Below are 16,086 nucleotides of genomic sequence, written 5' to 3'. Positions count from 1 at the left end.
GCATATAGAAAGACATGATTTAATGGAACTCAATCAACACGGATTTACCCAAGGGAAGTCTTGCCTAACAAATCTGCTTCATTTTTTTGAAGGGGTTAATAAACATCTGGATAAAGGTGAACCGGTAGATGTAGTGTATTTGGATTTTCAGAAGGCTTACATCGAACCCCTGTTCGATGTAAACCGACCTGATAGGGTATTCAACCTTGAAGGCCGGTATAGAAAAATGTTAAATAAATAAATAAATAAAGGCATTTGACAAAGTCCCTCATGAGAGGCTTCTACGAAAACTAATGGGATAGGAGGTGATGTCCTTTCGTGGATTACAAACTGGTTAAAAGACAGGAAACAGAGAGTTGGATTAAATGGTCAATTTTCTCAGTGGAAAAGGGTAAACAGTGGAGTGCCTCAGGGATCTGTACTTGGACCGGTGCTTTTCAATATATATATAAATAATCTGGAAAGGAATACGATGAGTGAGGTTATCAAATTTGCGGATGATATAAAATTATTCAGAGTAGTTAAATCACAAGCAGACTGTGATACATTACAGGTGGACCTTGCAAGACTGGAAGACTGGGCATCCAAATGGCAGATGAAATTTAATGTGGAAAAGTGCAAGGTGTTGCATTTAGGGAAAAATAACCCTTGCTGTAGTTACACGATGTTAGGTTCCATATTAGGAGCTACCACCCAGGAAAAAGATCTAGGCATCATAGTGGATAATACTTTAAAATCGTCGGCTCAGTATGCTGCAGCAGTCAATAAAGCAAACAGAATGTTAGGAATTATTAGGATGGGAATGGTTAATAAAACAGAAAATGTCATAATGGCTCTATATCGCTCCATGGTGAGACAACAACTTGAATACTGTGTACAATTCTGGTCGCTGCATCTCAAAAAAGATATAGTTGCGATGGAGAAGGTACAGAGAAGGGCAACCAAAATGATAAAGGGGATGGAACAGCTCCCCTATGAGGAAAGGCTGAAGAGGTTAGGGCTGTTCAGCTTGGAGTAGAGATGGCTGAGGGGGGATATGATAGAGGTCTTTAAGATCATGAGAGGTGAACGAGTAGATGGAATCGGTTATTTACACTTTCAAATAATAGAAGGACTAGGGGGCATTCCATGAAGTTAGCAAGTAGCACATTTAAGACTAATGGGAGAAAATTATTTTTCACTCAACGCACAATAAAGCTCTGGAATTTGTTGCCAGAGGATGTGGTTAGTGCAGCTGTGTTCAAAAAAGGTTTGGATAAGTTCTTGGAGAAGTCCATTAACGGCTATTAATCAAGTTTACTTAAGGAATAGCCACTGCTATTAATTGCATCAGTAGCATGGGATCTTCTTAGTGTTTGGATAATTGCCAGGTTCTGTGGCCTGGTTTGGCCTCTGTTGGAAACAGGATGCTGGGCTTGATGGACCCTTGGCCTGACCCAGCCTGGAAGTTTCTTATGTTCTTACTTTCCATTTTCAAATGTATGCATGTAAATAAATCCACACGCATAAAGCTATACCTGCTCTCAAGCAGTGGATTCCACGCCCACCTGCAAATTTTCAAAGTGAATTTGTATGCAGAAATCCACTTTGAAAATTGTGGCTAACATCTGTGGGTAGAAAATGCCTGCAAGCTGTTTAAAAATTACCCTCCCTATGTACACAATTCAACTTGCAAAGGGTGGGGGTTTCCTAAGTTAAAATTTAAAATGTTATGCAAGCTTGCAAGTCAGGGCAAATCCAAACAAAACAGTCCCAACCAAATCTGAGTGGTCATCTTCCCAAACATCTTGTGTATACCTACTTATTTCACATTAGTAAATCTCAGATTCAATGTTGACAGAGAATTAGAATATGTCCATGTAAATTAATGCAGTTGGATTTTTATAAACTCAAATATCAAATCACAATAGGAAATAAATTACTCAATATTAGACATAGTTTTATTAAATGAATGTTCAATTGCATGCATGTTTTTACTCACAATTCTGCTATAACAAAGGAATACACTGTAATAACAAATAAGGCAAACATTGAATCTGAGTGATGTATTTTGGTACTATTATAAAGTATGAGGTTGATGAAAGATTTTATACTTACATACACATTCTCTTTCCAAGAGGAGGTGTCTCGGCTGGCATGTGTCACAGAGGTGGCCAGTTGCACCCTGCTTACAGACACACTGCCCTGATATGCTATCGCAGTGATTGTTCACAGAACCACTAGGATTGCATTCACACTGGCTGCATTTTCCACCAGGCTCACTGGGATTGCCATAATAGCTAACAGAGCATCTAAAGAGAATAGAATAATTTCACACAATGCTAAAACAAAACTATTTCTTTCCATAACTGGAACAAACTGATGTCAGACCTTAACCTAACAATGAGAGGGATGTGTAACCATAAAATTCAGGCCATTTCAAAAGTTCATAAAATCAATTAAATACTAGCGATGTGATTCGGCCAAACCTTTGGTTTATTTAGCCTTCGTTATCGGCCCGCCACGGGAAATTTCATTATCGGCCCACCACGGGAAATTTTGTTTTCCCGCAGTTCGGGCCGATTTTATTTCATCTGCCCCCCCCCCCCAAAAAAAAAATGAAGCCCCAAAACCGGGGGGGACAGACAGGGGGTTGTAAAAAAAAAAAAAAAAAAAAAAAGACCCTAAACCCACCCAACCCTTCAAATTTAATTAATCTGTCACATGGTAGGAGCAATGGATGGCTGGCGCCATCTTAAAAAATGGCGCGGACCATCCATTGCTCGTACCATATGACAGGGGCCAACCAATGGCACCGATAGCCCCTGTCATATGGTAAGGGTAAAGGGCCATTGGCGCCATTTTGATTAGTGGCAGCCGATGGCCTGAGAGGGGGAGATCGCTCCCGGGTCCCCGCTGGATCAGCAGGGACTTTCAGTAACTCTTGGGTGGAGGGGGTTGGGCAAGTCTTGGGGGGGTTAGGAGGGGGGGGGGGTTGCAATTAATTAAATTTGAAGGGTTGGGGAAGGTTTGGGTTTTTTTGTTGTTTTTTTTAATGAGCCCTTTCTTCCCCATCCCCGAAAGACGATAAGAAAACCACACAAAATTTCGTGGGGTTTTCTTATCGTTTCGGCGCCCTCCCGAAATGCGACGAAATAGGAAATAGAGACGATATTTCCTATTTTGTCGCAAACGAATGCACATCCCTATTAAATACTGATTTATTTGAAGGCTCCAAACAGACAAGAGTTAAATCAAGGAACCGTCCCTCAACACGGAACAGTGTTTCCTTGGGGAGGCTGTGTCAGGAGAGATGAGAGTTTACATTGGGTTTATCGTATAGTAAAACATCAAAACATGTATATTTAGCATTACATATCATTGTTAACAGCTCAGCTCATAATATGGCTTACAATTATTTCTGTAACTATCCACATAAATTTAAAAAGTTAATTATGCATGGACTTTATACCAGTTTTCAAAGGGAAAGAATGCATGTACTTTCTCTTTGAAAATTATTCCACCAAAATTCCACACACACACACACACACACACACACACACACACACACACATTTGCACCTGCTAATATGTTTGCATAGGGCTTTTTTGGGATAATGATTTATTTGTGCATGCTTTAAAAAACCAATGGCATGCAAACTCCTTCCTAACACCTACTCGGGAACCCTTGTGCTATAGATGGGTAAACATGTGCATACAGACACTAATCACATAAATTTACCTGCATATCTTGTGGGCAATTTTGTAAAAGCCTATTTCCATGGGAAATGCACCATTTTACCAACATAAATTGCTTTTAAAATTACCCTCCGTGTGTATGGGTAAACTCGTGCACACAGTGTTACTACATGCCTAACTTTACCCTCTGTGTGAAATGGTGCTCATAGCAGGGTTGGAGACAGGTTTGCACTTAACCTGCATATTTGTGAATTGTCACAAGTATTTATGCAATATTTCACTGGAAAATTACCCACACAAATTAGCAGGTGAAAAATTTGTGTGGATAGTCTTCCTGGGTTAATTTTCAAAGGGAAAAGGACACACATATATTCCCTTAGGAAAAAGGAAAGTCAATTTAAAACAAACGCGCACAAGTCCATATGCACATGAATTGTATATCATCCGCACAAGTGCGCATGCATTATATAAAATATGGCTTTTGCATGTATGTGTGCTCCTAATTTTAAGAAGTTAAATGAGGAATTTCACATTTTCCTTAGGACTTGTTGGCTTTTACATGCGCAAGTGAGCACATTTTATAAGAAGAGCACGTGAAGGAAATTCCCTCTTAGTCCACCGGTTTGCCCAGTCTATCATGAGGCGATCAGGGCCCCTCTATTGACCAGACCTCTCATCCAGTAATATCTTGCTATAAAGAGTTTTATTCTGACTTACACCTGATAAATAGCAGAAGTAGATATGTGCGGGTAACAACCATAAGCGTGCCACTTTCACAGGTTATAAAAATCACAATTTGTTTACATATATGTTGGCCCCACCCTGGAATACCCCTTACCCACTCCTACTCTGCCCCTATTTTCTTTTACATGAGCAGTTATTCACACACCGGTACTTCTGCACTTATGTGCGAGGTTTAGAAAATAGCACATCTATTTTATGCACACACATCTCTAATTCGCCTTTTAGTGTATATTCTGCAGGCAAGAACTACCCGAGGAATTTGCACCAATGATAGCAGTTGTGAAATTCCCCTAAAAGCTTTGCTATTCTGTCTGTGATTCTTCAGTATGCAGCAGATACCTTTAGGAGATCTGCAGCCTAATTAGCAATAGAAATGCTGTACTTACCCAATCATGATGTGGGAGTGTACAACATTATAAGAAAACTGTCAATGGTATCTAACAGAATAGAAAGAAAAGCAAACCTGATGCTATCAATACACATCAAAAGTAGGTACAGATTCCAAGAGAAACTCAAAATAGCCTTTGCTTTTAGATTCAGTTGACTTCAAGCTGAATGAATTTTACTCCCTGGCAAAAATTATCCAAACTACAAGTAAAAACTATCACAAAAATACACACATAAAATAAACTCATTTTACACTGACCTAATGAAAGCAATACAACTCTTTAAAGCTACTTAGGAATCTTTATGGATTATGAAACCTTTCAAAAGCTAGTCACAAATCGATTAAGTTAATCCAATAAAAATGCAACACCTGAAACTTGTTTGTTGAACTTATTCCACTTGATATGTTGAAACAAACTCAGAGATCAAACTAATTTAATCTTTGAAAATAGGAGAATGTCAATATAAGTTGGCAATAGTGGCAAAAACTTATAATAAAAACTTTTTAAGAACATAAGAACATGCCATACTGGGTCAGACCAAGGGTCCATCAAGCCCAGTATCCTGTTTCCAACAGTGGCCAATCCAGGCCATAAGAACCTGGCAAGTACCCAAAAACTAAGTCTATTCCATGTTACCATTGCTAGTAATAGCAGTGGCTATTTTCTAAGTCAACTTAATTAATAGCAGGTAATGGACTTCTCCTCCAAGAACTTATCCAATCCTTTTTTAAACACAGCTATACTAACTGCACTAACCACATCCTCTGGCAACAAATTCCAGAGTTTAATTGTGCGTTGAGTAAAAAAGAACTTTCTCCAATTAGTTTTAAATGTGCCACATGCTAACTTCATGGAGTGCCCCCTAGTCTTTCTATTATCCGAAAGAGTAAATAACCAATTCACATCTACCTGTTCTAGACCTCTCATGATGATTGAGGGGTTAAAGGGGCACTTAGGGAAGATAATATCATCATGGAAAGAATAAATGAATTTTTTGCATCAACGTTTACTGAGTAGGATGTTGGGGAGATACCTGTTCCAGAGATTGTTTCAAGGGTGACGATTCAATAAACTGACCCAAATCATGGTGAACCTGGAAGATGTAGAAGGCCAGATTGACAAACTGAAGAGTAGCAAATCACCTGGACTGGATGGTATACATCCCAGAGTTCTGAAATAACTCAAAAATGAAATTTCAGAACTATTATATGTAATTTGTAATTTATCATTAAAATTATCCGTTGTACCTGAAGACTGGAAGCTGGTCAATATAACCCAATATGTAAAATTGTGAAACTAGTATAAAGAATAAAATTGCAGAAGATATAGATAGACATGATTTAACGGGACTCAGCCAAAATGAATTTACCTAAGGGAAGTCTTGCCTTACAAATCTACTACATTTTTTGAAGGAGCCAATAAGCATGTGGATTAAAGATAAACCTATAGATGTGGTGTATTTGTCAAACACTTTCTGAAAATCCAAAGTCCCTCATTAGAGGATTCTAAGAAAACTAAAAAGTCATGAGATAGGAGGTGTGTCCTTTTGTGGACTGCAAACTGATTAAAAGACAGGAAACAGAGAGTAGGATTAAATGGTCTGTTTTCGAGGTGGAAAAAGGTAAACAGTGGAGTATCTCAGGGATCTGTACTTGGACTGGTATTTAATACATTTATAAATGATTTGGAAAGAGGTGTTATGAGTGAGGTGATCAGTTTGCAGATGACAAAATTATTCAGAGTAGTTAAATCACAAGCGGAATGTGATAAATTGCAGGAGTGTCTTGTGAGACTTGAAGATTGGACATCTATATGTCAGACTAAATATAATGTGGACAACTGCAAAGTGATGCATATAGGGAAAAATAACCCATGCTATAGTTACACAATGAAGGTTCCATGTTAGGAAAAAGATCTGGACGACATAGTTGATTATATTGAAATCATTAGCTAGCATACTGTGGTGGTCAAAAAAAGTCAGAGTGTTAGGAATTATTAGGAAGAGAATGGCAAATAAAACAGAGGATGTTATAATGCCTCTGTATCACTCCATATAGAGACCATATCTTGAATACTGTGAGCAATTCTGGTTGTCACGTCTCAAAAAAGATATAATTGCGATGGAGAAGGTACAGAGAAGGGCAACCAAAATGATAAAGGGTATGGAACGGCTCCTCTATGAGGGCTGTTCAATTTGGAGAAGAGATGGCTGAGGCGGGATATGATAGAGGTCTACAAAATCATGAAAGGACTTGAAGGGGTAAATGTGAATCGATTATTTACTCTTTTAGATAATACAAGGACTAGGGGCATTCCTTGAAGTTAGCCAAGTAGCACATTTAAAATAAATTGGAGAAAATTCTCTCTCACTCAAGGCACAATTAAGCTCTGGAATTCATCATCAGAGATGTTGTTAAGAGTGTGTGACCTTTAGCTGTGAGGGGTCTCAGTGTCCCTACAAACCACCAGGGAATAGCTTGCTGGCAGGGATCTTGCCCAGAGACAGGCAGGAGGTTGTCAAGTGTAGAAACTGGTGCAGGCAGTGCTTGGCAGGACCCCCCCCCCCCCCCCCAAGTGGCCACAGGGTTACCCTGATTGTGTGTTAGGGATAGTGCTGAGGTGTTACGTGACAATCACATGGTAATAAAAAATAAAAAAAAATAAATGTAACAGATCCAGTACATGTTGGCAATAATCCCACAAAGTGTTAAAGTATACTCAAGAAAAAATAAATAAAATTGTAGTTGAAAATATTGCATGGGCAATGTGTGTATAAAAACAGACAAATGCATTTTATGAAGCAAATTGTACACCTGAAAACTGGAGTAAAAGATCTTCACTACAACCCAGCTCCTGATTATCATGAAGAACAATGAATAAAATATATTTTAAAAAAATCTACATAAGAATAAGACATCACAGTTCTGGCAACATGTGCAATCTATTCAGCCTTCTTTTTTGTGATTTGTGATGTTAAAATCCCTCTTTGACTTCATTATATACAATTAAGTGCATACTGTTCTATTATGCAGAGAATAATTGGGAATATGTTATCTTCACTTCTTACGAGCTTCTCAATCAAAGCAAAATGCAACACAGTGCTTGTGCCGCAGGGGATAAATAAGATGAAAGATGCAGTCTAGTTATTCTGGGATTTCTTCTCAAATATTTTCTTTTGATTTTCCTTCTGTTGGAAGGCAGAGTAACTGAGGATTTGATTAAGCACGGGCCAGCTTGAGAATGTATTTATTGTTCTTCATACTTTCTTGTTGAATAGTTCTCTCTCTCTCATGCTGAATATTGTGCTTCTTTCTGTTCAACATTTTTTTGCTTTTCTTGATCTAAACATTCTTTAAACAAAAAAAAATTTAAAGTTTGGAAGAAAAAATGCAAAATCAGTTTGTGGAATGCAGGGTCAAATAATTGTTTGGAGATGAAGAACTAGTAGTCACAAACAAGAAAGAACTGGGGGTCATCATCTCTGATGACCCTAAGGTAGCCAGACAATGTGATAAAGCAGTTGGGATAAATAATGGTATTATGGGTAGATAAAGAGGTATCTCTAGAAGAAAGTGAAGCAATATTATCCCTCTACACCAGGGTTCAGCCACTCCGGTCCTGAAATGCACAAGTCAGTCAGGTTTTCAGGATATCCCCAATGAATATGCATGAGGTTCATTTGCAGAGGAAACAGTGCATGCAAATGTATGTTATGCATATTTAGTGTGGCTATCTTGAAAACCTGACCATTTTGAGGTGCTTAAGGACTAGAATGGACTACTCTGTGCTACGAGTTTCCGAGACCTCGAGAAACGTGTTCCGTACTGGAGACCATATGTACAAATGAACACTGATAAGGCTGTTGCGACCGTCGCTGCCCGACGGCTTCACCCCGCCTACCTTTCCTTGTCTGCGACTCCTCCTACTCTTGATGGACGCCTGGTTGCCACGGCATCCGTCTGCCGTCTTCTCCGGCATCCCCGGACCAGCTTGGGCTCTGCCTCCCACCTTGCTCTCCATGTACCTTAGGGCATGCGCACCACGCAGCCCTCATTCTTATTTCCTCATTGGCGCGTTCCTCAAGGGCGTCTCCCTGTAATGACGTCACGCTGCCCGGATATTTAAGCCTACTGTTTATTGCTAGCCGTTGAGTTAGCAAGGGGAATCTTACGGATGGGATTCGCTCTCCGTACCTAGTTACTCTGCCTTCCAACTTCAACTGGACTCTTTCTGCTAACAGGGTGCCTGCTCCTCAGGGGCCTCTTTGCTTCCTTCAGGTCGCTGTCAGGTAACCGGTACTCGCTCCTCAAGGACCCATGTTCCCTGACCCGCTGCCTGCATCTATCTCCTTTACTATGGAGGAATTCGCTACACACACCATCAGTGAGTACTACTATCATCTACTTCTCAAAGCTGTCTCCCTGGAACCAGGTACTCGCTCCTCGAGGGCTTGCCTCCGTTCCAGCGCCAGTGCCATCTCTTATGTGGAACTGCTGTGTGAGTACTTTGCCAACAAGTCTCTCTACCTCCAGGGATCTGGTACTCGCTCCTCGAGGGCCAGCTTTCCCTATCTCAAGACTTCGCCATACTTGGGACTCTGTGAATGTCTTATTGTACTCACTTTCTCAGTTCTCTCCACTACAGCACTGTTACCGGAGAAACCGCTGTTCCAGCATCCTGGGGAATACAAGCCCAGCTGGGCTACATCTTCTACTCACTACTGCCACCTCTGGTGGTTTCTCAAACTGTCTAAATAAATAACTATCTGTGTTTGTGTGTCCAGAGTTGAGCCTGACCTGTGCCCCCTCACGGGACTTCCCCCCATGGGTGTGGTCAGTTGCCACAGTGTCCAAGGGTCCACCGAAACCTCACTAACTATAACAAAGGCAGAGGCAGTTCAAAGGTCAGCCATCAAAATGATGCCTAGTCTGCACTATAAGCCATATTGAAGAAACTAAAGAATGAATCTCTCCAACTCTGGTCCTCAAAAGCCACAAACAGGCCTTGTTTTCAGGATATCCACAATATACATTAAATATATTTGTACAAAATGGAGACAGTGCATGCAATTCTATTTCATGCATATTTATTGTGGATATTCCTGCAAACCAGGTCTGTTTGATGTTCTTGAGAACCAAAGTTGGCCACCCCTGCTCTATAGGACAATAGAGAAAGGAGAGTTAGAACACAACCATTCAAATACCTAGAAGACTTCAATTAAAGAACCAAAATGTAGAATTTCCACAGAATGAAAAATTCATGAACAGGGGCGCTAGGGACACTAGCGCGTTCCTAGCGCTTCTTTTTTGACAGGAGCGGTGGCTGTCAGAGGGTTTGACAGCCGACGCTCAATTTTGCTGGCGTCGGTTCTCGAGCATGCTGACAGCCACGGGTTCGGAAACCGGATGCTGGCAAAATTGAGCGTCCGGTTTTCGACCCGCAGGCCTATTTCAATTTTTTTTTTCTATTCTTTAATTTTTTTTTAACTTTCTGGACCTCCGATTTAATATCGCCATGATATTAAGTCGGACGGTGCACAGAAAAGCAGTTTTTACTGCTTTTCTGTGCACTTTCCCAGTGCCCGGAGAAATTAGCGCCTACCTTTGGGTAGGCGCTAATTTCTGAAAGTAAAAATGTGCGGCTTGGCTGCACATTTTACTTTTTGTATCCCGTGGGAATACCTAATAGGGCCATCAACTTGCATTTGCATGTTGCGGGCGCAATTAGTTTCGGGGGGGTTGGACGCGCGTTTTGAAAGCGCTATTACCCCTTACATAAGAACATAAGAAAATGCCATACTGGGTCAGACCAAGGGTCCATCAAGCCCAGCATCCTGTTTCCAACAGTGGCCAATCCAGGCCATAAGAACCTGGCAAGTACCCAAAAACTAAGTCTATTCCATGTTACCATTGCTAATGGCAGTGGCTATTCTCTAAGTGAACTTAATAGCAGGTAATGGACTTCTCCTCCAAGAACTTATGCAATCCTTTTTTAAACACAGCTATACTAACTGCACTAACCACATCCTCTGGCAACAAATTCCAGAGTTTAATTGTGCGTTGAGTAAAAAAGAATTTTCTCAGATTAGTTTTAAATGTGCCCCATGCTAACTTCATGGAGTGCCCCCTAGTCTTTCTACTCTCCGAAAGAGTAAATAACCGATTCACATCTACCTGTTCTAGACCTCTCATGATTTTAAACATCTCTATCATATCCCCCCTCAGTCTTCTCTTCTCCAAGCTGAAAAGTCCTAACCTCTTTAGTCTTTCCTCATAGGGGAGCTGTTCCATTCCCCTTATCATTTTGGTAGCCCTTCTCTGTACCTTCTCCATCGCAATTATATCTTTTTCGAGATGCGGCGACCAGAATTGTACATAGTATTCAAGGTGCGGTCTCACCATGGAGCGATACAGAGGCATTATGACATTTTCCGTTTTATTCACCATTCCCTTTCTAATAATTAGGGGTGTGCATCATGTGATCGATCGTCTTAACGATCGATTTTGGCTGGGGGGGTGAGGGAAATCTGATTGTCTCTTTTTTTTTTTTTTTTTTTGTTAAATCGTTAAAATCGTAAATCGGGGGAGGGCGGGAAAACCGGCACACCAAAACAGTCCTAAAACCCACCCCGAACCTTTAAAACAAATCCCCCACCCTCCCGAACCCCCCCAAAATGTTTTAAATTACCTGGGGTCCAGTGGGGGGGTCCCAGCGCGATCTCCCGCGATCTCCCGCTCTCGGGCCATGGCTGCGTTGAGAAATGGCGCCGGTGGCCCTTTGCCCTTATCATGTGACAGGGCAAAGGAAGCGCCGGCGCCATTTTGGTTCCTGACTCCCGACGTCACGCGTGCAGGAGATCGCCCCCGGACCCCCGCTGGACCCCCAGGGACTTTTGGCCAGCTTGGGGGGGCCTCCTGACCCCCACAAGACTTGCCAAAATTCCAGCGGGGGTCCGGGAGCGACCTCCTGCACGCGGGCCGTATTGCCAATCTTCAAAATGGCGCCGGCGCTACCTTTGCCCTGTCACATAAAGGCAAAGGGCCACCGGCGCCATTTCTCAACGCAGCCGTGGCCCGAGAGCGGGAGAATGCGCTGGGACCCCCCCATTGGACCCCAGGTAATTTAAAATATTTTGGGGGGGGGGGTTCGGGAGGGTGGGGGATTTGTTTTAAAGGTTCGGGGTGGGTTTTAGGGTTGTTTTGGTGTGCCGGTTTTCCCGCGCCCTATTTAACGATACAATACAAATGCCCTGATGATAATTCGGGGGCATTTGTATTGTATCGTGCACTGTAACGATTTTGGACGATTTTAAAATTATCTAACGATAATTTTAATCGTTCAAAAACGATTCACATCCCTACTAATAATTCCCAACATTCTGTTTGCTTTTTTGACTGCCGCAGCACACTGAACCGACGATTTCAATGTGTTATCCACTATGACACCTAGATCTCTTTCTTGGGTTGTAGCACCTAATATGGAACCCAACATTGTGTAATTATAGAATGGGTTTTTTTCTCCCTATATGCATCACCTTGCACTTATCCACATTAAATTTCATCTGCCATTTGGATGCCCAATTTTCCAGTCTCACAAGGTCTTCTTGCAATTTATCACAATCTGCTTGTGATTTAACTACTCTGAACAATTTTGTGTCATCTGCAAATTTGATTATCTCACTTGTCGTATTTGTTTCCAGATCATTTATAAATATATTGAAAAGTAAGGGTCCCAATACAGATCCCTGAAGCACTCCACTGTTCACTCCATTCCACTGAGAAAATTGTCCATTTAATCCTACTCTCTGTTTCCTGTCTTTTAGCCAGTTTGCAATCCAAGAAAGGACATCGCCACCTATCCCATGACTTTACTTTTCCTAGAAGCCTCTCATGAGGATTGAGGAACTTTGTCAAACGCCTTCTGAAAATCCAAGTATACTATATCTACCGGTTCACCTTTATCTACATGTTTATTAACTCCTTCAAAAAAGTGAAGCAGATTTGTGAGGCAAGACTTGCCCTGGGTAAAGCCATGCTGACTTTGTTCCATTAAACCATGCCTTTCTATATGTACTGTGATTTTGATGTTTACAACACTTTCCACTATTTTTCCTGGCACTGAAGTCAGGCTAACCAGTCTGTAGTTTCCAGAATTGCCCCTGGAGCCCTTTTTAAATATTGGGGTTACATATGCTATCCTTCAGTCTTCAGGTACAATGGATGATTTTAATGATAGGTTACAAATTTTTACTAATAGGTCTGAAATTTCATTTTTTAGTTCCTTCAGAACTCTGGGGTGTATATCATCCTGTCCAGGTGATTTACTACTCTTCAGTTTGTCAATCAGGCCTACCATATTTTCTAGGTTCACCGTGATTTGATTCAGTCCATCTGAATCATTACCCATGAAAACCTTCTCCATTACGGGTATCTCCCCAACATCCTCTTCAGTAAACACCGAAGCAAAGAAATCATTTCATCTTTTCGGGATGGCCTTATCTTCTCTAAGTGCCCCTTTAACCCCTCGATCATCTAACGGTCCAACTGACTCCCTCACAAGCTTTCTGCTTTGGATATATTTTAAAAAGTTTTTTCTGTGAGTTTTTGCCTCTACAGCCAACTTCTTTTCAAATTCTCTCTTAGCCTGTCTTATCAATGTCTTACATTTAACTTGCCAACGTTTATGCTTTATCCTATTTTCTTCTGTTGGATCCTTCTTCCAATTTTTGAATGAAGATCTTTTGGCTAAAATAGCTTCTTTCACCTCCCCTTTTAACCATGCCGGTAATCGTTTTGCCTTCTTTCCACCTTTCTTAATATGTGGAATACATCTGGACTGTGCTTCTAGAATGGTATTTTTTAACAATGACCATGCCTCTTGGACATTTTTTTACTTTTGTAGCTGCTCCTTTCAGTTTTTTTCTAACAATTTTTCTCATTTTATCAAAGTTTCCCTTTTGAAAGTTTAGCACGAGAGCCTTGGATTTGAACACTGTTCCTCTTCCAGTCATTAAATCAAAGTTGATCATATTATGATCACTATTGCCAAGCGGCCCCACCATCGTTACCTCTCTCACCAAGTCCTGTTCTCACTGAGAATTAGATCTAAAATTGCTCCCTCTCTCATTGGTTCCTGAACCAATTGCTCCATAAAGCTACCATTTATTCCATCCAGGAATGTTATCTCTCTAGCGTGTCCCAATGATACATTTACCCAGTCAATATTGGGGTAATTGAAGTCTACTATACAGAAACAGTTAATAAGTATTGTGCAACGAACCACACTTATCTCACAAAACACGTTGCAAAAGATTTTTTAAACTTTTATGTGCAGGAATTTATCTCACTATGTGGACCATCATACCACCCTTGGTTGATTCAGGCAGTAAGCCACGCTTTCAACCACAATGGGTCACTTTTAATCCTCGGTCCGATAAATTCCTGCACATAAAAGTTTAAAAAATCTTTTGCAACGTGTTTTGTGAGGTAATTGAAGTCTCCCATTATTACCGCACTACCAATTTGGTTAGCTTCCCTAATTTCTCTTAGCATTTCACTGTCCGTCTCACCATCTTGACCAGGTGGACGGTAGTATACCCCTATCACTATAGTCTTCCCCAACACACAAGGGATTTCTACCCATAAAGATTCAATTTTGTATTTAGTCTCATGCAGGATGTTTATCCTGTTGGACTCTATGCCATCCCGGACATAAAAGCGCCACACCTCCTCCCGAGTGCTCCTCTCTGTCATTGCGATATAATTTGTACCCCTGTAGCACTGTCCCATTGGTTATCCTCTTTCCACCATGTCTCTGAGATGCCAATTAAGTCTATGTCATCATTCACTGCTATACATTCTAATTCTCCCATCTTACTTCTTAGACTTCTGGTATTAGCATACAAACATTTCAAAGTTTGTTTTTTGTTTGTATTTTCATTCTGCTTTTTAATTGATAGGGATAAGTTAGAATTTTTTAGCTCAGGTGAGTTTTTAGTTACAGGCACTTGGTCTACTTTTCTAATTATTGGAACCTCACTGTCAGGATGCCCTAATTCTAATGCATCATTAGTATCCTTTGAAGATACCTCTCCGAACCATGCGCTGCTGAGCGACTGTCGGCTTTACCCTTTGTTCTAGACTAAAAGCTGCTCTATCTCCTTTTTAAAGGTTAGCGCCAGCAGTCTGGTTCCACCCTGGTTAAGGTGGAGCCCATCCCTTCGGAAGAGACTCCCCCTTCCCCAAAAGGTTCCCCAGTTCCTAACAAAACTGAATCCCTCTTCCTTGCACCATCGTCTCATCCACGCATTGAGACTCCGGAGCTCTGCCTGCCTCTGGTGACCTGCGCGTGGAACAGGGAGCATTTCAGAGAATGCTACCCTGGAGGTTCTGGATTTAAGCTTTCTACCTAGGAGCCTAAATTTGGCTTCCAGAACCTCCCTCCCACATTTTCCTATGTCATTGGTGCCCACATGTACCACGACAGCCAGCTCCTCCCCAGCACTGTCTAAAATCCTATCTAGTTGACGCGTGAGGTCGGCCACCTTCGCACCAGGTAGGCATGTTACCAGGCGATCCTCACGCCCACCAATCACCCAGCTATCTATATTCCTAATAATCGAAGCACCAACTATGACGGCCAACCTAACCCTTCCCTCCTGGGCAGTAGGCCTTGGGGAAATATCCTCAGTACGAAAGGACAATGCATCACCTGGAGAGCAGGTCCTTGCTACAGGATCCTTTCCTGCTGCACCTGGTTGGTGCTCTCCCTTCATGAGACCTTCTTCTTCCAAGGCAGCACCAGGGCTGCCAGTCTGAAGTTGGGACTTGACTACTATGTCCCTGAAGGTCTCATCTATATACCATTCTGTCTGCCTAAGCTCCTCCAGGTCTGCCACTCTAGCCTCCAGAGATTGGACTCGTTCTCTGAGAGCCAGGAGCTGTTTGCATCGCATGCACATGTACAACTTCTCACCGGTGGGTAATAAGGGGTAAAGCTAGCGCGTCCAAAATGCACCCGTTAGTGCTAGTATACACATACTTTTATGTGCAGAAACAGGAGGCATTCGGGGGCAGAGTCAGGGAGGAGTTAACAATTATGGGGTAGATTTTCAGACGAGCGCGAACAGCCTACTTTTGTTTGCGCTCCAGGCGCAAACAAAAGTACGCTGGATTTTAGTAGATACGCGCGTAGTCGCGCGTATCGGCTAAAATCCTGGATCGGTGCGCGCAAGGCTATCGATTTCGTATAGCCTGCGCGCGCCGAGCCGCGCAGCC

The 16,086-nt window shown here is 41.7% G+C and overlaps 1 protein-coding gene across 1 annotated transcript in view; it reads right to left on the bottom strand.

Moving 5' to 3' along the window:
- Window positions 1–16,086, bottom strand: part of LAMA1 (laminin subunit alpha 1) — a 395,343-nt gene that overhangs the window by 147,914 nt on the left and 231,343 nt on the right. The window contains exon 32 of the mRNA XM_029591028.1: window positions 2,098–2,291. Coding sequence (XP_029446888.1) covers window positions 2,098–2,291 — 194 coding nt within the window. The remainder of the gene's footprint in view (window positions 1–2,097; window positions 2,292–16,086) is intronic.

This window comes from Rhinatrema bivittatum, chromosome 2 (genome assembly GCF_901001135.1).
Source record: "Rhinatrema bivittatum chromosome 2, aRhiBiv1.1, whole genome shotgun sequence".
NCBI classification, from domain to species: Eukaryota; Metazoa; Chordata; class Amphibia; order Gymnophiona; family Rhinatrematidae; genus Rhinatrema; species Rhinatrema bivittatum.
The sequence above is the reverse complement of the archived record's forward strand: the minus strand, read 5'-3'. Positions and strand labels throughout refer to the sequence as shown.